The sequence below is a fragment of the Anastrepha ludens genome, chromosome 3 (assembly GCF_028408465.1).
Source record: "Anastrepha ludens isolate Willacy chromosome 3, idAnaLude1.1, whole genome shotgun sequence".
Classification (NCBI taxonomy): domain Eukaryota; kingdom Metazoa; phylum Arthropoda; class Insecta; order Diptera; family Tephritidae; genus Anastrepha; species Anastrepha ludens.
The window spans coordinates 57,018,274-57,043,247 of record NC_071499.1 but is presented as its reverse complement, the minus strand read 5'-3'; the positions used below and the strand labels follow the sequence as shown (position 1 = coordinate 57,043,247).

General features: G+C 35.3%; 1 protein-coding gene across 1 annotated transcript in view; it reads right to left on the bottom strand.

The window, feature by feature from the left end:
- Positions 1 to 24,974, bottom strand: part of LOC128858021 (synaptic vesicle glycoprotein 2B-like) — a 28,484-nt gene continuing 3,510 nt past the window's right edge. The window contains exons 2-7 of the mRNA XM_054093940.1: positions 3,475 to 3,585; positions 2,021 to 2,345; positions 1,368 to 1,734; positions 805 to 1,291; positions 581 to 737; positions 1 to 511 (exon numbers count right to left, since the gene is read on the bottom strand). Coding sequence (XP_053949915.1) covers positions 283 to 511; positions 581 to 737; positions 805 to 1,291; positions 1,368 to 1,734; positions 2,021 to 2,345; positions 3,475 to 3,585 — 1,676 coding nt within the window. The 3' untranslated portion in view covers positions 1 to 282. The remainder of the gene's footprint in view (positions 512 to 580; positions 738 to 804; positions 1,292 to 1,367; positions 1,735 to 2,020; positions 2,346 to 3,474; positions 3,586 to 24,974) is intronic.

Sequence of the window (24,974 nt, the reverse complement as noted above, 5' to 3'; positions counted from 1 at the left end):
TTTTCAAAATTTATTCCAAAATACATTTCATAAATGTATTGCTTTTAAAAAGCAAGGTCTTAAAACTACTGGGAAGTACCTAAATAAAACGATATGTATAATTAATAAGTATGTAGTTGTAGCCCTAACATAAACTATCAGGTATTCTGTCGTTTACAATCAGACTTATCAGACCGGAATGTTTCACAAACGAAGCATTAAAACATGCACTAAGTATCAAATAATAAATTCTAGCTGTTCGATGCACCACTCGCCGTCAATGGCTTTAGACGATTTAGTTAATTAGTTCCCCGTCATTGAGACCAGACTAGTGCGGCGCGACGGCACTTTCATCCCGCTCTTTTTACCCGGTTTTCTTATGAGAAATCCAAGAAACCCGCTGAAGATCAACGATACTCCCGAGACAATAAATGCGGTATCGCAGTGGTTACTTAAGAGAGCGCCAACAACATTTGCGCCCACAACACTGCCCATGCGACCCATCATAAGCGAAATGCAAACTGCCATAGCTCTGTGGGAAATAAAGGGAATAATTGCATACAAATGTACTTGGTTCTCAGTGAATAGTTATTTTAAGTACCTCAAACGCGTGGGATATAGATCGACGGTGGCAGCACTTAACACATTAATACCTAATCCGGAAAGCAGCAAGATGACATAGAGATAAATGGCAACCATAGGGACATCCACATAGGTAGCCGCTATACCACAAACGCCACAACCAGCTAGGCAAACAACTGCAGAGTGAAAAGTAGAAATGAAAATCTTGCCTACCAAACAGCGTAAAACTTAATCATCACTTACAAAGTATACAAGACTTGCCCACTTTGTTGATGACCGCGCCAATGAAGGCGAAGCCAACAGCATAGAACACTTCCAATACTAAAGAGTGTTGATATGTTGAGATCTCTAACTTTTCATTGCATTGTTCTGGTGCCAAGCTAATGCCATCACTTGCTGCAGCGCCATGTGCGCTCTCCAAATTAAAAATACTCTTTTGCTTGCTGTAGACCACCTCACACATGTAAGTACGATTGCCGGGATTCTCATTCATAAACTCAGCCAGGCTATTGAGAATGTGTGGGAACCACATGTACATGCCGTTGGATGTGACGAAAATCCAAAACTGTATCGAACAAATGAGAATGGTGGTGCGCATGTATTCGCGATTGAAGAGTGGCTGGGTTTGATCCCACATGGAGCGAAGCAGAGCTATAGCGGGATTCGGATTGCGCTGTCGTTGGATTTTGGGACTCATAGCGCTGTCGATATCTTCAACCACATGAGAAAACTGAAATGAAAATGTGCATACATTTAAATGTAATTAATAGGCCGCATGCAGGATTATTTTATAATTTATCACGTACCGGATATTCCTCACGTGGTCTGTGGGTGTTCACATGGAATATCATCTGTAGAATCTCAAGTGTTTTCTCATCATTGCCTTGGCTGAGCAAGAATTTTGGACTCTCTGGTATCTTGAATAAGGCCAAGCCACACAGGAATCCAGGAATGCCGCATACAACCATGAAGAAACGCCAAGGCTTGTAGGTAAGATTCAAGTAGGGAATCACAAATCGCCACTCCTGGTTGATGACCAACCAAGCTATGCAAGGCATTAGCATAGAACCAACACCGAATATGAACGCTGAGCCCATAATAGCGCGTGAACGATTCTTGGCAGTGTGGAACTCACCCAAAAATGCATAAATAGTTGCTGAACCACCGGAAATGCTGGTTAAAGTAAGAAGAAAATGTGTATTTCTGTATGTTAAACAATTTGTGCTAGCAATTATAAAAAAAAATATTTATCTGTAAATCATTTAAATAAAAAAAATTTATATTTAATTTTTATAAACATTTTTTTTTTAATATTTAAATTTTATTTTATTTTTTCAATATATAAATTTTTGTTTTTCAAAAATTAAATTTTATATTATTTTTTTCAAAATTTCCATAGAATGTAATTTTTTTCAATGTGTGCGTAGTAGATATGTATATGAAAAAAATTTTTACTCACCAAAATCCATTGATGTAACGCAATATCACCATTAACCAGAAATTTGTTGCAAAGCTTGAAATTACCGTTACAACGAACCCCAACAACAAAGTAGGACGAATAATATTCCTCCGGCCAGTTGTGTCTGCCAAGAAGCCCCAGAGGTGGGAACTACTAATAATGCCAGCAAATCCGATCGCGCTCAGTATGCCACGCTCCTGTATGCTCAAGTTTAGATCGCATTGTGACACAGGCAGTACGAAGCTGATACCCAGCGTTTCCAGCAGTACATTAGCCAATATTAAGCCGGATACCAGTATAAGCAAATAATTGAATTTGCCAAATGCTGCAAAAAGTTGAAATTACCATATTAAGTATTTTACAAACATAGATATGCGGGTGTATAAGCTCTACAATTACGTGTTATGCGATAGACAAACGTCATTGAGAAGAAATGGAGGACGTTCACAGACTCGCGAGAATGCCCAACGATTCTTGTCGGTTTTGCGACTCGTCTTCAGAGGCACTATAACATTTGCTTCTCAAATGCGATGCCATTTCGCATTTTTGGTCTCGGTAGTCTAGCGTAAGTCCAGTATCCTGCCATCCCAGAAGTTGTGGGTTCGAATTCCACGTAAGTCACAGTCTTTGCACATTTCCAAATTTGCCTACTTCCCCTGTTTCTAAAAAAAAAAAAAAATTCTCAGCCCTCAACCCCAAAAACTTATCCTTTCCATCCTTACTCCCGCACAATAGTCAGCGCATTATTTGCATTGTGGCTGCTAAAACAAGCAAGACACATTGCAACAGTGGCTCCAGCAAGAGGAAGTGGGCAAATTTAGTGCAGTCCTCAACCAACTGTGCGATCCTTCTGACAGAAAAATGTGAAACACAGATGGCGCTCCAAGCAATAAGGCGTTGTTCCTAAGCAACGACAGGGTGGCATTCCCACTATAGGACTGGTAGCGGCAGGCTAATCACCTACCCTGTCAGAAATCAAAGTAGATTAACGAAACCAACGCAAGACTGAGTCTTGTCGAGGCCCTATGCTCCGGAGAGGAGTGAACAAGGAACAACAACAAAAAATCGATAAGAAGACGTAAGCATATAGGACTGGTATGGCCGGAAGAGAAGCCCAGCCTAGTACCATCTAGGATTGTTTATGAAAACTGGACCTGAATGAAGTATTGTAAGGAGTAGAGAGCATAAGAGGCCTTAAGGATGAAGTGCCGAATGACTATTTGTCTGACTTGGACGAATCTTATTATTCGAAAGCAAGCAACAGACTACAAAAAGTGTAAAAACCTAAAAGCCATAAACAAAGGCATTCGACAGGGCTGCCTCTTATCGCCGCTATTGTTTATAACAGTGCTTCATAATGTCTTAAAACGCACAAATGCAGTAGTTCCAGAAGAAAACTTGCTTTATGGGATTGGCACAATTTTTACTATCAGACAAATTTTTGCTCCACTTACTTGTAGCTTCCAATGCACGTTCAAAATACTCAGCACCTTTAATGGGTTCCGGCATACTGGCAATAACATTACCGCCTTCAATAGTAGCGACAGTTAACTTTTTGTTCTCAGCTAAAATAAATAAGAAAGAAAATAAATTGAAACTATGATCAAATTATTGTTCAAATAATAATCTCTATATAAACTTCATAAGCTGTTTTAAGTACCTTTCGTCTGACACACTTATACAAACTTATAATATAATATAGCTTTCACTCAGTAGAATTAAGTCTATAGGCGCATACTCGTGCATAACACTTTGATATCGAACTGATTGTGGAAATATTGACTAATTGAAAGTGCATTCCCAGAGAACATGAAAGAGGAATTTTCCAGACAATGTAAGAATAGCGAGATTGGTACTAAGTGAAAAAGATTAGCTCTGACATTTGTTAATATTTATTTCTTTCAATGTGTATTTTATTTTATTTTATTTTATTTTTCTCTCTACCTTTTTCTTTTAATTTAAAATATTAAATATGTTTTTAATTTTAATGTTGTTTGGTGGGACTATAGATCCCTAAAGCGCCAGGGCTGTCCACCACCTAACGGACTTGTCACAAAACACTTTGCAGTTCTGCAGCGTTCTGGACCGGACCATCGCTTTTTATGTAGATTGCCTATATAATCGCCAATCCAATTCATCATTCCTGCGGAACTGATTCCGGTTATTGACTCTGGACCTTGTGGGGGAGCCGCTGATCCACGGTTGGCCAATTCATCGGCAATTTCGATTCCTTGAACACCGGAGTGTCCTGGAACCCATATAAGTATAAGCCTGTTCTGTCTTGCGACAGAATTAAGCTTCTTCTTACATTCTTGAACAATCTTTGAGGTTTTCTTCGCGTTCTCCAGGGCCTTCGGTGCAGCCTGACTGTCATTGAAAACTCCATTTTCATTTTTGGACACAATGGTGCTCACGCAATGGAAATCTGACATCAAATGAAGTGAAAGTGTGGGTATCAGGTCGAGCATGGAATATATCCATTTAACAATGATTTGACTAACTCCGTGTCGTTCGGCAGAAGAACATATTGAGCCGAAAGTGGCATTATCAAAAGCCCCCTCAATGTCTACGAACACGCCCATTGTGTATTCGTCAGCTTCCAGCCCGGCTTCAATCTTGCTAACAAGATCGTGTAAGGCTGATTCACATGATTTTCCACTCTGGTAAGCGTGTTGATTTCTACTAAGTGGACTTCTCGGTAATACCCCCACTCGAATATGTTTCTCCACCACTCGTTCTAGACTACTCAACACGAACGATGTCAAACTGATTGGTCTAAAACTTTTTGCTAGGGAATGACAAAGTTTCATCAAACTCTTTAACTCATAAGTAGCCATACTATTCGGACTATTTAAAGTTTTTGCTATGGCATTATGCGACAAATGGCCATTTTCTTGTTTTTTGCGCACAATTTTCTCCCCAAGCTCACACTTAACCGAATACACTTTGAAAAATACGTAGAAGTTACAGAAAGTGAATACGTCAAATTAATAACGACAATAAACACAATATGAATAGTGCTAATTTATTATTTACAGTTAGTTTTACGCAAGTGATGAGTAAACACAATTTACTTTTTTTTCGTGTCCATATTTTATTTTCGGGTATTATTGCCAGACAAATTTTTTTTTCGTAAAATCTAATAACAAAACCATTGAAAATATTTTTGTATTTTCGCAACTTTGTAATTATAATTCGGATAACTAATTCAGAAAAATTTAATATATTTCAATTTGGCCTGAAATACATATATCTACCTAATAATTAACCTACAATATCGTCTTTCCACAAGATTCGCAGATGTTCGTTATGCATTTCAATTAAGCTCAGCCATTTCAACTCTTCCTTATTATTGGCAATTGTTAAGAGTCTTAAAATGACTAATCGGCCTACAAACGATCAATTGAGCCCTTAAACATGTGTTTTGTTGATATATTTGTGCCCAGTAGGGAAAACTTGAAGTAATAAAACAAATTTGTGATTAAAGACCAGTATATTTTTGCCGATGCCATGTCAAGTGATCCAAGTATTTTGGGCATTGTCGTAATTTTTTCGGAAAATTTGTTTAAATAAAATAAATACTCAAGCCTACAAGAGTATAATATTTATAAAGTAAACTGCAAATATTTCGAAAAAAAATTTAGTAAATTTTATAATTATTCAATGTTTGAAATTTTGAATATAGACAAAGTAAGATCAGTAGAGCAGATGATTTGTTTTTTTCTCTTTATTTTTTTTATATATTTTTTTAATTAAACATATAAAGTCTACGAACAACAAATTTTTACTTTCTACTAACACAAATTAAATAAGATTATATACAAGATTTCAGAAAATTAATGAAAACAACATTAGACAAAATAAATTCAAGCTCGATATCAGATGAGGGATTCATTAAGAGCGCGAAGAATTGGCGCGTTTAGGCCTAATTTTTTTTTTTTATTATTCAGTCACTGAATTGTGAAATTTCGTTTAAATTACTTTACTTCTTCAATCAAAGAAGCAGCTGACTAGCTACTTACTTGCGTAACATCTGTTAAGAAGGTAAATATTTACTCCGATAACCAAGCTACAATTAGGGCCCTAGGCTCTATTATGGTGCACTCGAAACTGGTCAGGGAATGCCTGGTTCATCTTTCGATTGCATCAAAATTCTTCGATATAAAGATAATCTGGGTACCTGGTCATAGTGACATTGCTGGAAACTGCGAAGCCGACGAGTTGGCCAGACACGGGACCTGTGAGGTAGTGTGCCCGCGAAAGTGGAGGATCGGGATCCCCTTGACAACCTGCGCTCTACTCCTGGAAGGATGGGCTTTGCACCAACTCAGCGAGCGCTGAGCAAGTACACGAACGTGTAAGGTCGCGAAATCCTTCTGGCCACGTTTGGATCGGCGGCGTTCGAGTGATATTCTGAGGATGACAAAATCTCCTCTCGCAAATTTTGTGGGCATCCTCACGGGGCACTTTCCGCTGGGTATACATGCCATGAGATTCGGAATTAATTCGAGTCCTTTTTGCGTCAGCTGTATGGAGAATGAGGTGAAATCATCTCAACACCTGCTGCTTACCTGTCCAGCTCTCATGGGACTAAGATTCAAGCATCTTGGTTCTCACTTCTTTTCTGCACCTGCTGATATAGCAGGTCTTGATAACAAAAATCTAATGAATCATCAGCAGCATAAAACGGCTAACACAACCGCAAATTAGTCACCGTTCAAAGTCCACAAACACTCAACGCTCCTCATCCCTCTCTCACTTTCGTCCTTTTTCCTTCACCTATTTTTCCCCTCTTGCAACGATATCACAAAGGATGAACCAAACTTCTTTCGTCCAAGTGGGCCCACTCTCTGGGCAACCATTACAACCTTACCTAACCTACTTTACTTCTTTGTTTATGATTTTGGCTTTTTAAGGATAGAAAGCAAAAACAAAATAAATCCCTCTTGCTGGTTTTGATCTGCTGCTACTCTGTTCAATGTGCCTTGGATGTAAAGTTTTTTATAGTAAAATATTTGCGGTTCCTTTTAACATTTATATATACATATATATATATTTTTTTGAATTATTATTTTAAAATATACTTAAAAACATGTTATGAAAAAAATTGAATGTTTTCCTTAGAAACATTTTTAAAAAAAATTTTTCACACTTTGAGAAAAGAATAACAAATTTGAAAAAATTTAATTATTTAAATTTAATAATTTAAAAAAATAATTTAGTAAGAACTGACGATATTTTAAAATAAAATTTTTTTTTTTTCGCAAAAAAATTTTTTGTCACTATTGGAAAAAAAATGAAGAAAAAAGTTTTAAAAAGATTAAAAAAAATATTTTTTTTATATATTTAAAAAAAAAATTAAAAAAAAAAAATTAAGAAAAGTTTAATGTTAAAAAGAACCGAAGTCATTGCACTTTGAAAACTTTACACCTAAATGTTCATCAATGCAAAAATCTTTGAATTCTAAACATTTTTTCAGTTTTCTCATTAAATTCAATCATCCAAGACACCAATTTTTCGAAAAATTTACGCCAATGCCCAAAATACTTGGATCACTTGACATGGAATCGCTCTCATGTCACGAGAAGCGCCATCAGGTGTCTATTGCGCGTGAGAGTAGAAAAGTGTACGCCTTCAACCGCCCATCTCGCACATTTCATCCGTAGTGTAGGACTGTGAATTTTGTTTTACAATAAAATGTAAGTTTTATTGTAAATTCTATAAATTTTATTGTAAATTCTATAGAAGCGAACCAATGACTTTTCCTGCAGGGTAAGTATGCATGGGCATACTTGTATGCTAATGAAGCAGTCGCATGCCGAAGGAATTTAAAAAGCTCAAACATGCATACACATAAAAGTTTTTAAGCATTCACCAATTGTAGAAATACGGATCAGCGCTTTTTAATTATTTTGTATGGCATCAAATCATATAAGAATATAAATAAATGTATGTTTGTATGCGCATCTGTACACTTGCAAATTTATTTTGCTTCTTCTTGAGGCTTCGGATCTTTCAAGTAGCAATAACTTTCCAATTAATTGAGGAGGCATCAACTGTTCCATATTATTTAGCTGGAGACAAGCAAATTATATACAGCAACGTGACTGCTTTTTTTTGAGCGAGTAGAGGATATGGGCTCTTAAATGTTCTCGCACATGAGCGACCAGCGTGCCTTTCTAGAATATTTACTTTCTGGTGTCATTTATGTGCGTATATACATACATTTTTAAGTAGATTGGACACTAAAAGCATTTACTTTTAAGTATATTTAGTTATTTTAATTTTTATTTATTATCTTAGTTTTACGAGTAAAAAAGTTTTGTCAATATTTTTGGTTTATATTTTTATTTCTGTGCTTTTACCTCTGCAATAAATGATGTAATTAAACCGATCTTCGTTTAATTCTAGTCTAGTTTGAAGACGAACGCACGGTTATTTTATGCGTGTTTGCCGGAAGTAACTTTTTTAGTGGCGTCATAAAATGAGTGAAAATCGCCATACAGGGATTTGATGTCACGCATCAGAGTGACGCCTTTTATATGACGCAAGGCCAATACGCATCTCATGTAGGTAGGTAGTTGAAATGGTTGAAGCACCACTCTGGCACTCCCCAAGTAGCACTAAAGCGCCGTTTTGATACCAATTTGAGGCCTGCAACAGGCAGATATTTACAGCCAGCCAGAGCTGTTAATGTAATGGAGAAGATTGATGGGATTTAGGTTGGCGCACTGTCCCAGGCTGTCAAAGAAAGGAGTACTCTGTGATTAAGATCCAGCTGCCAAACCTGGACATTTAAAAAGCAAGTCTCATTCTCTGAAAGGTCCCCACAGCTTCTGCAATGAAGGTTAAAAGGTAAATCTAGCTTTACTGCGTGTGTGCCAATCGTCCAATGACCGGTAAACACAGCGACGAGTATAGAAATTGAATGGCGTGGAGTACCCAGGACTTTATGAGAAGAAAAGGAAATGGAGCCCCATATCTTCTGCGCTTTCCTGAGAAATAAGTTATGCAATTCCCCTTTAACAACAATCAAGGGGATGCCGATGTCTGGGTAGAAGGTCTCTAAGACCAATTCAGTCCCCTTCCTCGCAAGCTCAACAGCAATATTATTTCCCTATGTTCCTATGTTCTAGAACCCAGATTAGAGAAATTTTACCTGCACACCCAAGAGATTTGATCTCCTCCTTACAGGAGTTAACAAGTTTGGATCTGCTGATACGAAGCTCAAACCCCAAAATTTGCGAGCTACTATAAAGGCGGCGGTGGTAACATAATAGCTTGGGCATGCATGTCATCAAATGCAGTTGGAAATTTAATCATTGGAAATTTGACCTTAATCGAAGAAACAATGAGCAAATCTGTTTATTTAAAACTTCTATCAGAAAACTTGGTTTCTTCTTCTTAGCATCACAGTCCTTGGTGAACCATTGCTTCATTCACAACCTTTCGTCACCCGTCTCTATCTAAGGCTATTTCCTTCCACCGCCGCAAGTTCAACTTTGCAAGGTGACGCCTTTGAGCCATCCATTTATGGGGTATCCTCTTTTTTGGCCTCCAACAAGTCGTAATTCAACTACCTTTCGAGCTGTTCTCCCTTTAGGCATTCTAAACACGTGTACAAGCCATCTTATCCACTGAAATTTTATAAATCTAATCACAGCTTCAAGTTTTGCTAAAAGTTCCAGCTCATGATTATATCTTATTTGATAAGTACCGTCTTGCAGTCTTATTGGTACATAAATTTTTCGTACATTTTTTCTTTTCGAAGGCCATTAGCTGATTAATGTCAGCGGTTTTTAGTGTCCATACTTCGTAACCTTACCTACTCTTAACTTTTGGTCTCGAAATGATAACATTGATTTCAGCAGTTTCAAATTAGAGTAAGAAGATTTATTTGCTGCTAAAACTCTATTATTAATTGTCAATGACAAATCCTTATTGGCTGATATTTTCATACCCAAATAGGTAAATTCTTGCATATTCTCGAATATATAGTCTCCGATCAGCAGGTCATCATGTCTTAAACCGGAGCTGGACCAGACCATAAACCTCGTTTTTTCTGTATTAATTCTTAGCCCCGTAGTTCGTAGAAAACTTGGTTCAATGCGCTGGAAAATTACGAATTAAAGATGACTTTCGCTTTATAATACAAACTGGGTTAATATATAAATGTCCCCACATTGTTGAAATTCCTGCACATTCACCCGATATGAATATCATCGAAATTTTGTGGTCGGTTTTGAAGGCAAATATACGAAAATATGACATCCATAACAAATCTGATCTTAAAAAGCCGATACTTGAAGAGTGGAACCAAATTAGTCCAGAATACGCAAACAAATTGGTTGACGCCATGCCACGTGGACTTTAAGCTTTAATTGATAATAAAAGATACTCGGATACCCAACAAAGTACTAAGTACCTTAAAATTCAAAAAATTATAAATAAATAGTTGCGCTCTTTTTATTGTGTCTTTTGAGTTGCGGCGCGATATTTTTTTTTCGCATTGCAATGAAATGAGTGGACATTTTTTTGTATTTTATGTTGAGAAGTGAAATAACGCAAAATAAATAAAATTCTGCATTCTGTTTTCTCATCATCACATATCTGTTTTTTTCATTTTCTCAAAAACTAGTTTGGGGAAGAAGGAATTTATTAATAAATTTAAATTAAATTTAAAGAAATTTACGATGTTTGCCTAAAATCTTTGGGCAAATAGTTTAAAATTGTTTTATGGTCGATATTTAGCTCCTGGGTGATGCTACAACTACTAATATGCCGGTCAACTTCGATTATTTCTGTGATTTGATCGATATTTTCGGTATTATGAACATTTCCTTTAACATCAAAAATGCCTGAACGGAATTGACGCAACCGAAATTGCTCGTAATTAGCTCACAATTGTTACAGTATCGTCACCATCAACACCATTCACAATTTCAGCGGCCTGGTTTGCATTTTCGCCTTTATGAAAGAAAAACTGTAATTCCACCGAATTTTCTCTTTGCTGACTTCCATTGTTAGCACCCTGTGACTCACAACTGAATAGAACAAACAAAAAATAGCAAAATAATATTTTTAGTGCTTAATGTCTGATGTGACCTTGACAACGAGCATAAACTTTAAAACATTTTATCGACGCTTTACGAGATATCTGCATCGATCACTTCAGCCATCTACCGAGAAAATAATGGATTTCTGTTCCCCCAAATTAATATCATGAAATATAGAACACTTTACAAGAAAATCCTCTCTGTTTCAAATAAGGTTCAGTGGCTGTAGCTTAGGCTTGGCAGCCGCATCGCACAGAGGGGCAGCGATGCCACTTAGACCACGAAATGGGTTCGTTGTGTGATTGAGTGACTGTAAATAAAATATGTTTTGAGCTGTAATTTGTATTGTTTTTAATCAGCTTAAAAATATTTGTAAAGTGTGCGCGCAGCTTATGGGCTAAGTTGAAGTTGTTTGCTATAAGCAAATATTTTTATGTATGCACTGACTCAAATATATGGAACAATGATCTACAAAAACATATTTAGAAACGATTTTTATGAAAAAAAAAACAATTTTGACGGTGAATAAAATTGTGTTTACTATTAAATTAACAGCAATTTTGTACTTGCTCAAACAGACGTAAATATGGGATAAAACAACAGTCTTGTTAACAAAACAACAATCGGGGTTGTTAATAAATAACAGAAATTTTATTAGGCTAACTAACGACATAGAGAAAAGTTAATGTGACAGTAAACAGTTAACCTCTTTTCAAAAGAAGAGAATTTGTTAATTTAACAGATTTATCCTTTGAATGTGATTTAACTGTGCAATCTGTTGTTACAACCTGTTATTCGATTATTTTTACAGCATTTTTTCTATGGGCGTAGAAAAATGCTGTCAACAGAAGTCGCTTTCTGACACTAATTGATGAGCATCTAGAAATGAAATTGCTAACTCGGCAATCTTCCGGTTATTGGTTTTAGCGATGTATCTTCATATATTTACAATTAATACAGATTTGTAAAATTTTGTTTATATTATCCTCAAAACTAAAAAGTTGTCGGTAGTGAAGGCATAGTTTGATGCTATCTTTCAATTTTGTGTGTGTCAAATGTATGTCAAAATAACTACCATTTTTTGTATCTCTTGATATGGTCCATCTTAAAAACATTTGTAACGGTTTAGCTAAAAATTTGATAGTCCATCTAATAGAAGCGTGAGTGGTAAAATCCAAACTTTGAGTTCCAGTATAAAAAACATTAAATGCTGCTACATAGGCGTTGGTTAGTTTTGTGAGAAATTTATAAAGTGTATGTTGTTTCTACAAAATGAGTTCCACGAATGAAAAACGAACGTATTCCTATGTACACTCCCTCAAGAAATCAAAGATGGTCATAAATGGTTGTCACGGTGTACTGAAGTCAAAAATGTTGACGACTTCCCGGATGAAGCCAATAAAAAAATACCTCTCCAAAGCAAGATCAGAGGATATTGATATGTTTGTGGAACTCACTACAGAGGTGACATCAGTTAAAAAGGTAGAGGAGGTCAGAGCTATGCACTCATTAGGGACAGGGCCTGGTTAACCTGTCCACGGATGGCTCGAAGCTGGACGATAGGGTTGGAGGAAGAGTATTCTGAAAAGAGCTCCCCATCAAACTCAAATTCAGGCAACTGGATCACTGCAGTGTTTTCCAATCAGAGGTGGCCGCAATTACTTGTGTAATAACTGGCTATTTACTCCGATAGCCAAGCGGCAATTAAAGCCCTAGGCTCTATTATGGTCTCTCTCTCGATTGTCTCTGGTCACAGTGACATTGCTGGAAGCTGCGAAGCCGACGAGCTGCCCAGACAAGGAACCTGAGAGGTAGTGTGCCCGCGAAAGGGGAGGATCGGGATCCCCTTGACAACCTGCGCTCTACTCCTGGAAGGATGGGCTTTGCACCAACTCAGCGAGCGCTGAGCAAGTACACGAACGTGTAAGGTCGCGAAATCCTTCTGGCCACGTTTGGATCGGCGGCGTTCGAGGAATATTCTGAGGATGACAAAATCTCCTCTCACAAATTTTGTGGGCATCCTCACGGGGCACTTTCCGCGGGGTATACATGCCATGAGACTCGGAATTACTTCGAGTCCTTTTTGCGTCAGCTGTATGGAGAATGAGGTGAAATCATCTCAACACCTGCTGCTTACCTGTCCAGCTCTCACGGGACTAAGATTCAAGCATCTTGGTTCTCACTTCTTTTCTGCGCCTGCTGATATAGCAGGTCTTGTTAACAAAAATCTAATGAATCTTCAGCAGCATAAAACGGCTAACACAACCGCAAATTAGTCACCGTTCATAGTCCACGAACACTCAACGCTCCTCATCCCTCTCACTTTCGTCCTTTTTCCTTCACCTATTTTTCCACTCTTGCAATGGTATCACAAAGGATGAACCAAACTTCTTTCATCCAAGTGACGAGATCGAACCTATCGTTGTACGGAGTTGAAGCCCTTTTAAGGTAAAGTGGTGTTATTTATCCAAAGGCACGATTCGAGATCGTTTACGTGCTGAAGATTCAAAATAGAGAGCACATTGGAAAAATCGCCGCTCGCATTATCACACACTGAGAAAATACTTGCATGGACTAAGGAGAGTTCAGAACGGAATTGGGTAAACGTAATATTCACGTATGAATCTTCTTTTTGGGCGAATAGTTGCATAAAACAATCCTAGTGTATTGCTGATAATCGACAATTTTAACGAACTCTTAAACATCCAGTTAAGGTTCATATTTGTCGCAGGTTCTCCTAAAAATGATTTGGCCGTTTATTGGTGTTTACCGCGTTTTAAATGACAGTTATCAAGGTAAGCTCGATTGATTTAGATGCGATTTCCTCCACAACTTGCGCAGAAATTATAACAAAATGTCACTCGAAGAAGTGAAGCCATTATAACCGATGGTAATGACTATACATTTTATACTGACGGATCCAAGTTGGTTTGAAACGTCCACGTCTTTTCGCCTGGAGAATTGGAATAGTATTTTTTAAGTAGAAGTTCTCGGGATAAGAGAAGCTCACAGGAGAATTAAAAATCATCCACAACAACTATCGAAGGTATGTATTTTTTCAAATAGTCAAGCAGCCATCTTAGCTTTAAAGCCACCAATTCGAAAATCATCAGGCAATGCAAAGAAGAACTTAATGCTTTAGGGCGTACCACTGACACCGCTCTCATCTAAGTACCTGGCCATAGGAACATAGAAGGAAATGAGAAAGCTGATGAACTTGCATGGCAGGGAGCATCTTATAATGAATCCGAAGCGGTAGAAATAGACTGCCCCCAATTCATGAGCAAAAAGGAGATCTTCTCGCTATTCCAGAAGCAGGCCGTTGACAGATGGACTGACACGGACACCAGCGAAATAACTACACAAACGTGGCCAAATTTCAACAAATCCAGAACTGACAAGTTGTTAAGAAAGCCACATATCCAGATATATCAAGAATAACTTTAATAATATTCGGTCACTGGCCTTTTGGAGACCCTGCCAGAAAGGTGGGGTGGTCGTACAACAATAGATGTAGAAGCTGCAATCAAGAAAAATGTGTGAGTGCCCAAGTCTGGGAGCTCTACGACATAGAATGCTGGGAGAATTCTCAACATGAAAGAAATTGCAGAAAAGTCAAATCAAGAGGGTTCGTCTAATAATAAGTAGTGGTTTTACAAGAGGCATCCTTTGTGCTAATTGGATCTGTGCTGTGGCACTCAGATAACACCTCCATCACCACCAGCATACATTTTATTGAATATATTGCGTATAATAAATATTGCAAGCGCATACAATGGAGTTTTTTTTAATTAAAATGGTCAAATAACTGCTCAGTTGTAGCGGTCATAGCGGTCTATAGTGTAAGACAAACTGTATAAGCAAAATAGCCGAAGTCGATCATCCACGTTGAAAGTTTTTACGGTCAAAAACATGGCTGGAGTTGCTTGCATGTTTAATAGGATTCATTGATTCATATTCGGATTGATAGTTTTTCTTCCAGTGTTTTGTCTCTATAACATATAGTTCTCTTTTTTATAGTTAGTATTATTTGTAAGAGCTTTTTCTATCCACTTACGCCAATGCCCGCAAGCTCTCCTCTTTTCGGGTACGCATAGTAAATGAAATACACATGGGAGATTAATTCAAGTACCGTATAAGCTGGACTACTATAAGATTGAAAATTTGTGAAAGTGCCGGTACTGCGCATTGCATTGTACTACGAATACTCGTGTGGAGGGTGGGGCGTATAAGTAATTGTTTGTTTATATGACTTTTATAAGTGTGCGTTTATAAAGTTTTTCGATAGCTATACGAGTACATTTTTTCCACATGCATTTTCCACTGACTCTTAAACAATTTGGCGCGTGTAGTTTATTGACAGACATTACACAAAATATGTATCGTGACGGCACACGTGTGGTTATGCGTACGTACCTATAAAATATAGTTGAATGATTGTGCAAATATTATTGAAGTGACTGTGATTAACTTTGTACAATATAAGTATATCAACAACTAATTCTTATACGCTTTTACAGAGTTTTGTCGAAAACAGACGTAAGTACTCCATTTTGCAATGACTGATTGGTGTTATTAATTAAAAAGGAACTACACTTAGCGAAGCAGACGAAAACTTTTTCAATAGCACAATTTTGAATTAGCAAGCATTTGTAAATTATGAGGGTAAATATATGTAAACATTTTGTTGTTGTGTTGATATTTAGACTTATTTATGAATTAGCCTACTATAAAGATTCTTTTAATTTGACTATTAAGTGGTGAAAGTAAAATCATAATAGAATAAAGATATTGAAAAAGCCTTAGAATTAGAAGCTAGAATTTAATCTTCAATATGACTACTGCTTTACCTATTTTTGGCACAACAAGTTAATTAATTAATAACACTGATACATATATTTTGAACTTGAAAAGAAAAACATTAATTGGACTTTACGAACAAACTAAACAAAAATTGCACAAATAATGAGCTGGGGGGCCGATTTTCGTGCTGCCTAAACGTGAAATAAAAAGTCTTACACTTTCGATTCGCGTTATGTGAAAAAATGAAAAGAAATGTCAAAATATTTTTATATGAAAAATTTCTTTTCATTGATAGTTGTTGTTTAAAAAAATGGAGAAGGAGGCTACAAAACTCTATATATTCTAAAAGTTTATAAAAAATGTGTGTAAAAAATTGAAGAATTTAATGAATATTTAAGATGTTTTTTTAAATTTCTCAAAGTTTTAAACTAGGATATGTATGGTTACTGTTGTAGAATGAGCTCTAAAATTCAATATCAAGTCGAATCCTTGAATCCTTTTGTCATATTCAAAATATCGCAACTTGAAATATTTGTAGGGGAATATGGAGTAGATTTTGTCCATCGCTAAGTGAGTGTCTCAGTACTATCAACGAATTTCTATAATTATTAAATTATTTTCAAAATAGGACTAAATTTATTAAAACGCGTTATCTTACCTTTCTTCATCAGGAACTCTTTGCTCCAAATCAAGCAAAATAATTATTTGCGACACATTTTCTTTAAATTTATTCCAGCTTCAAAGCAAATGTCATTTGAAATTTGAATATCACACTTGCAAACGTTTCATGACTACAGTGGAAATGAAACACTTCTATCATCGCACAAACGAGAATCGCAAAATAATCGTTTGGGAAAAGGCAGAGTGAAAAGTGTCTTTGAAAACGAAAATTAAAACTTGTTTTCACTTCACGTTTATACAGAACGATAATTGACCCCCTGACTTATATACTAATGGCATACAATGTCATAAAATTAGTGCAGACAAAAATATGCTTAAAAGAAAGAAATTTCGAAAGACACCTACGCGAAGGACAACAATTTAGTAGGACAAGGCCAAAAAGCTTAGAGTTCAATCCTCGGTGTACAATAAAAAGTAAGTCGGTACCTTGATAGTTTGGGGATATTTTTCTTGGAATGAAGTTGGACCAATAGTGAGCATAAATGGCAATACAGATAAGTTTGCTTATCTTGATATTCTCAAAAATACAATGCAGACATATTCCTTCGCATCCATGCCACGAAAGCAGTTATTCATGTATGATACGACCCCAAGCATATAGCAAAAGTGGTGAGAATTTGGCTTTCAAAAGAAAAAATAGCAGTTCTTAATTGGCCAGTACAATGCTCTGTGAAACGATATAAAGGTTAATATTGGATAAAAAATTTTAAAAATGCCTAAGAACTATGGCAAGGAGTACAGGAAGCATGGAACTTTATTCTTTGAACAGCTACCAAAAGTTAATACAAAGTTTGCCATGCCGGTGTGAAGCAGCTATGAAAAATTATGGATACTGAATGAAATACTCTTCAGGTAAGCGATTAATAAACAAATTTAACCAATTTGAAATAACTAATTTCTGTTTTTCTTACACATCGAAAAAGTGCGCAATTTCAGTGTCCAGTCCAAAAACTGTTTTACTAGGTCGTCCAGTAAAAATAATCATCGTAATATTTTATTCTGGGTATGTGCGCTATTTCTCTGTCCATTGGTGTACTTATATATAAATATGATTGTATATCTATATCTATGAACCATTTGAACAATGTTAATACGAATTGTAACACATTCAAGATAATGAAATTCCCCACAAACTGTCTACTCGTCACTTTTCGATAGACCTAATAGAAAAATGGATTAATCATTTCACATTTTTTTCCTTTTTATATTTATTTTATCCATTATCGTTATATGGAGAAAATGTATAAAACCGTCGAAAAAAAAATCAAAAATTAACAGTATTTTGTAGTCACTAGCACTTGGTTATACTGAAATTCCCATTGTAATTGTATACAGATTCGAAATTTTTCTTAAAATTCTGATTAAAAAGTGTGAAGTTTTGAGGAAAATTTGTTGAATTTTTTTTTATTCGCACAAATTTTGAAACTTGAATTTATATTTTCATAAAAACTTATTATTAATTAAACCAATTGTTAAAAAAATTTAATAAAATAAAAAAAATTAGAATAAAAACTTGGAATACAATTTTTTTTTAAATAAAACAAGTTGCTACAAAAAATGTAATTAAAAAAAAGTTTTAAAAAAAAATTACAAAATTATTAAAAATAAAACAAATTTAAAAAAAAATTAAAAAAAAAAATTTAGAATTTATTAAAAATAAGACAAATTGTTAAAAAAATGTAATAAAAAAATTATTAAAAATAAATTTTAAAAAATTATTAAACACAAAACAAATTGTAAAAAATATATAATAAAAAAATTAAAAATCTATTAAAAATTATACAAATTATTAAAAAACAAATCTGTCAAAACTACTCAATAAAACCCTGTACCGTAGTTATTTATCGCAGCGTAGTTGATTATATAATATTATAAATATGTATGTGTATCTGTTTATTTCCCGACACATCCATACATATAAGTAGATATTAAGCAAATATTTACTCACATAAACGCTTAACAGTGAATAATTTTACAAAAAATATTTCTTTAGCATTTGTCATTAAAAGAAAATTGAGCATAAGCGTGTACTCACAATTTAAAGTTTAACGCGTTACACGCCTGACTATCAAATCGCATTATTTCATATTGTTTATCAAGTGTTAACGTGGAATTTCGAAGTGCTGGAATTTAATTTCTTTATGAGGAAATCACGCGTTCATAACACCAATAAATTGGCAAGGTTTATCGATGCCTGGCCGTAACTGGAGCCAAATTTATTTAAAGATGAGACAGCGTAACGAAAAGCTTCGAATTACAACTCATGACGCTAAACATAGATGCATACATACCTACATATGTACATACCTACTCATCATATTGATACTATTCGGGTTAATAGGCAGGTATATCTAAGCAGAAGAATACGCACGTGCATATGTATGTATATCTGTATGGCCTACAATCTCATTCAGATTTACCATAATTGTAAACAGTGATGAATCACAACACGTACGTACATACATATATGTAGGTGGGTATATTCTCTCTCAATACATACATATCTATATGAAAATGACAAGCTGTGGTATTTGCACACAAAGATGCACGAGATTACAACTTCATTACTTTTGCATTCATTACAAACGCCTGCATGAACATACATACATACCCACGTACACTTGATTGAATGATTCTGATTGTAGTGTAAATATGTTTGAAAGATATATGAGCCATTCTTGAAAAAATTCGCTGACCAAGTACTCTTTGAACATATTTTCTTGATATGCGTATATATGTATGTATGTAAGTATATTTGGAATGTACTTATGGTGAAGTTCTATAATTAAATGTGTTTTGCTTTACGATGATGACCAATTATCTAAATTTGTATGACTCGATTGAGAATGTGACACTTTTAAAACATTAATTATTTAATTCTGAGCTGCACACTACTACATATTTACTATTTCTGTGCGATATATTTCGAACAAGCACTTCTCAACTGCAAAACCAACATATACGTAGATGGTATATAAATGTTTCTTCTAGCAATAAATCGTCTTAGCTGCGTTATTTATAATACAATAATAAAGCACCTGTATAATGTTTGTCAACAGGATAATTCAAAGACAATTTAAAAAGGACACTAACTAAGATCACATTTCACATTCTGGTCTAAGTGCGGTCACAGGGTCAACCAAGTCCAACCTAAGATCACATTGTGAATAAATGTTTTGACAATTATCATAGTTATTCAAAAATGAAGACAATAAGTTCACTGCTGTTTGCCAAATCCTATTGGAGTTAAGTTCGGCCTTATCAAACTGAAATACAGTACGGTTCACTTGATTAGAGGCAATAATTTCTATGGAAAAAAATGGTTATTAAAGCAACCGTATTTGATATAGTAACACAAGGGGTTCTGATAATCCAAGTGAAGACTATACTTTGCGCGAATCACTTTGCATACATCAAACCATTATTCCATCTAACGGTATTTCGCAGCAGTCAAACTTCAGCAGTTGTAATACTGTACTTGATTTATTAATTCACATAGACGCACTCAGTTAGCCTACATTAGTTGCGCATTAAAGGGATAGTTTTTCAAGCATTCATTGTGTTTGGTCGAAAAAATCTCAATTCTAATAAAATGGAAAATCAGAAAGGTTGAACAGGTCGTGAAAAAGACAAATTGATATCTCCACCTCAGAGGGACTTTGAAATCGCCAAACTGCCAAAAAGATTGGTCGAAGTCCAAATGTTCTGGATTTGTGGATCTTAACTTGAAACAAGGTGCCTTCTACAAAGGCTGAGTAAACTCCTTTGTAGAACGAAGTAATGCCTCTCAGGGGTGACTTTCCGTAATTCGATAGTCGACACTCGTCGGCTCCATACTTCATTTCGATATCAGGCTCCCGACGAGACCGTTTTTGTTTCCATATTTGGATATGAGCATTCTCGCTTTCAAATTTTAGGCAGTGTTTCGCTTTGTAGTTGCCAAAAGATGTGTGAAATAAATAAAAGTAACAAGTCGTATGAAAGTGTGAAATTTTATTGTGTGATTTTGTACGATTTTAGGCGGAAAACGCTCCAATAATTAGAAGAAGGGTAAGAGATGCGTCAAATCATATGGAGTTACCAGAGTTATGGTAAGTCAAATTAATTTTGTAGAAACAAATTACCAGCTGACCAAAGAAGTCTTTACGTACATTCTAAAATAAATATTAAATAATAAAACTAAGGAGAATGCATGAGAAGTACAATATTCGTCCAATCCTGAGACTAGCAGGAACACTGGATATATTATATATATATGTAATTGGCGCGTACATCCTTTTTGGGTGTTTGGCCGTGTTCCTCCTCCTATTTGTGGTGTGCGTCTTGGTGTTGTTCCGCAAATGAAGGGACCTACAGTTTCAAGCCGACTACGAACGGCAGATATTTCTATGAGGAGCTTTTTCATGGCAGAAATACACTCGGAGGTTTGCCATTGCCTGCCGAGGAGCGACCGCAATTAGAAAAATGTTTTTATTAATTTGGTGTTTCACCGAGATTCGAACCGACGTTCTCTCTGTGAATTGCGAATGGTAGTCACGCACCAACCCATTCGGCTACGGCGGCCGCAAGTGGATATTTTACTAACAGCAAACAGGAGGAACAATACTAGGGGTCAAGTACTACGTCAAAGACTTTTCGCGACACATTGTTTTACATGGAAGAACCTTTAAATGGCGAATAGAATGAATGATAAAAAGTTCTAGTCATATAAAGAATGGTTTAATGAAATATACCATTTTTTGGGGGTAAATTCGTAGAATTGCAGTTGTTGGAGTCGTCGATTAGCGTCGTCGCATTTGCAGTTGCTGAAGCATATAATTTATAGAAAATGAAAGCATAGCATTAATGCCATGATTGTAATTATATAAAAAAATGTTGTATATGAAATAAAAAACATTTAAAAGCACAACAATATTATCACAAACATTAAAATTTGTAACTTGCATTTTGTTGCATTTAACAGCTGCGGAGTGAAATCGTGCTGTAGTACAGTTTTTATCGAACTTTCGATACAACACCCCGACATTTTTTATTATCGAAAGCAAAAACGATACTTTGATACTCATATTGAATTGCGGAGAGCCAACCCAGTTGTTTGAAATGGGACAAAGTTTCTAAATCTTGGTCTTATAATTTTTAATATTACGTTGTAAAAAGTGTTATAAGTTGATTTCTGATAAAAACATCAGTGTCAATGTATTAAAGTAGAATTTCATGGCGATCATTTTAACTCCATAACTTATATTTTTAAGAGCCAATTGGTTCCCATTTTTAAGGAAAGTTGAAAACAACTTTCAAATAAAACATTTGAGGGCTAGAATATCCAATGAAAATATTTACAAGATAATTTCAATGGGGGTTGCCGAAAACACAAAAGCCGTCAATGAAAACGTTTATTTGTAATTGTTGGAAATATGCACCTACCGATTAAGAATTTTGTATTGAGTTGAAAGAAAGTTACAGTAGCATATCTATAGTATTAATTGTTATAGTATTTCAAGTTAGAATTGTATGTTTATCTATCTAATATGCACAATATTCTTTATATTATTTTTTGTTGCTTGACCGAGCTCCTCAGCCTATTTTGTGGTGTGCGTCTTGATGTAGTTCCACAAATGGAGGGACCTTCAGTTTCAAGCCGACTACGAACGGCAGAATTTTTATGAGGAGCTTTTTCAGGCATTTTGGCAGAAATACACTCGGAGGTTGGCCATTGCCAGCCGAGAGCCGAGAGCCATTAGAAAAAACTGTTTCTATCGTTTGATGTTTCATTCACAGAATTTCGGTAACTTCCGAATGGTATTTACGCACCAACCCATTCGGCTACGGCGGCCGCCAAATATGCAAAATAGAGCACTAAAATAATTCAACAACGTTCCAACTACAGGCGGTTGTATGTAACTGGAACGATCTGGATTATATCCGAACAAGGACTGTCTCTTCAGCAGCACTCTCCGTATATGCAAGGGGAATGTTTATGCTTCTACAACAACAACAACTTATACGACTTTAATAGGATCTGCTTTCTACTACTGTATCGAACTTTTATTAAGATGTTTATTATTATTATGAAAGGCTCCGAAGGCTATAAATGATTAATGGATTCAATATTTGGGGAAAAGCAAGCAAATTAGTGCCGGTCAGAAAAATGCTAAGTCGACTTAAGTTATTTTATCAAAAGTGCACAGACATCTACTTAATACTAGATTTTCATTAAAAAAACTAGTATCATCAAATATTTCAATAAATCAGGTTTTCTTAGAAAAGTAAAGCGTAATTTTTTTCAGTAATTTGTTCTCAGCATTTTAACAAAACTCTGTCTACTCCGTAAACTCTTTGAAGAAAGCAATTCATTTGAAAAGTTTTTAATTACAATTCGCACGCTCCCCAATGCAAATTAAACGTCCGTAACATAACGCAATTAAAAAAATTACAATGTTTCTCTTAAACAAATCCAATGCACCTGTTTGTTGTACGTGCTATAGTAAAAGTTGAATAGGTGGGGCAAATGCTTCATTGCTTCATTATATCTATAGTTCCGTTATATTTATAAAATACCAAAACCTCGATACAACGAAAAATGAGAAATTTTTGAAAAAAAAATAATTAAAGTACAGCTTCACTTTTTATGGCTACGCGTTTGGACGCAAAAGTATTATAATTTTTGTTTCTTTTTTAGTTTTTATTTCTAGATCAAATAATAAAGAAAAACAACCACTGTATTCGTGACCGCAATTTCTTCAGTATATCTATGGATCATTTTTGTATAAAATATTTCGCAACAACGGGGTATTTCAACGGTCTTAGCAAACATTTTGTTATGTTGAGTTTTTCGTTTTATCAACGCTCGTTTATCGAAACTTCACTGTACTTAAAAAGAAATGTGTATACGCAGTAGACTCTCGTGACAGTTTATTGCATTGTTGCTTTAATTGAGAGTTGAAAAATTATGGATCGAATTGATATAAATGTCATTAAAAAATAATTTATTTCAATTAAAGAACTGGAACAAATTTTTTTTGAACGTGACACCGCCTCTATTTTATAAATTATTTTGCGAAAGTTCAGATTTTTAATGATACATGCTTTCCTGGTTCAGAAGCTGATTTCACCAGTTTTTTTCGGTTTACCTTTTTATGATATTTCGCTATTTTTTTTATTGATAACTTTTTGAACTTCTAAGTCTTATACAAATCATAGAAAAACAAAAAGCGCGTCAAAACAAATACTCGTACCAGCAAAAGAGCTACTGGAAGTTGCGAATTTGATTATGATTACATAACAAACGCTTTGACTTAGTCTCCAATATAAAATGTTGATGCGTTGCACGAAATCGCGTGAAAATCACGTGTATTGATGCTTGCAAAAACTGAGGAATGCTGATTAAGATCAGCAGAAACATACATATATTTTGCGCTACGTGAGAGAAACTAATTTCTCAATTATTAGTGGGAAATTAGATAGCGATACAATTCGCGTACGTATTCTAATGGCAATATCTTAATTTGCGAATACTTCAAATTTAAAAAAAAAAATGTTTAAATTTCACTCTTCATCTTCGTAAAACACGCAAGTGTCTATTTCTTTGTTATTCGATTTACTCAACTCTATTAGTAGGAGATCGTCTGCATGCATGATTCAATTATTAAAGGTTTGCTCACTTGTGACATTAGAATTCTGACACTCACTTACAAAATGTCGTATTTAAGAAGGGCGAAGAAAGTGAAAAATTAAATACATATCTTTTTGGTAAAAATTGTAGGAAAAAATTTTTTATTTGTACGTAAATTTCAAATGGTACAAACGGGAATTGCCAGGAGTGATATTAAAAAAAGAGGTTATTAAGCTAAACCCAGATTGATATTTTGTTAATTTATTAAAAATTAATTTTTTAAATTTCGCCAATATGACGGTACGTATTACCTAAGCATAATGACCGTAATGAAAGCCTTTCAGAGGAGAAACGAAGTCATCATAAATTTAGTTGACTAAAAAGAAGCTGTGAGCATACCCACCCCTTGCTTAACTATGCTACACCCACGTAAGTTTGTAGTTTTGACCCCCAAGTCGCGATTATTCTTGCATTCCTAACTACTTGACAAACTACCCCGGACATGAAACAAGAAATGATAGGAAATGTTGTGTATTTCTGCCATGAAAAAACTCCTCATAAAAAACCATCTGCCATCCGGAGGCTGTGATTAATTATTATTAATACGTCCAGCTTCCACGTGCATTGCCCCAAAAAGACGTTTTATGATATCCTAATTTAAACTTTATGTCAGGATATTTGCCATATAGTTTTGGTTATGGACAGAGCAGGTGCTTACACAGCCTTTTGAAAACGAAACATTTTTCCTACAAGTTTTATTTTTCTTCCACTTTTGTGATTTGTCAAGAGGGAATGAGAAAGC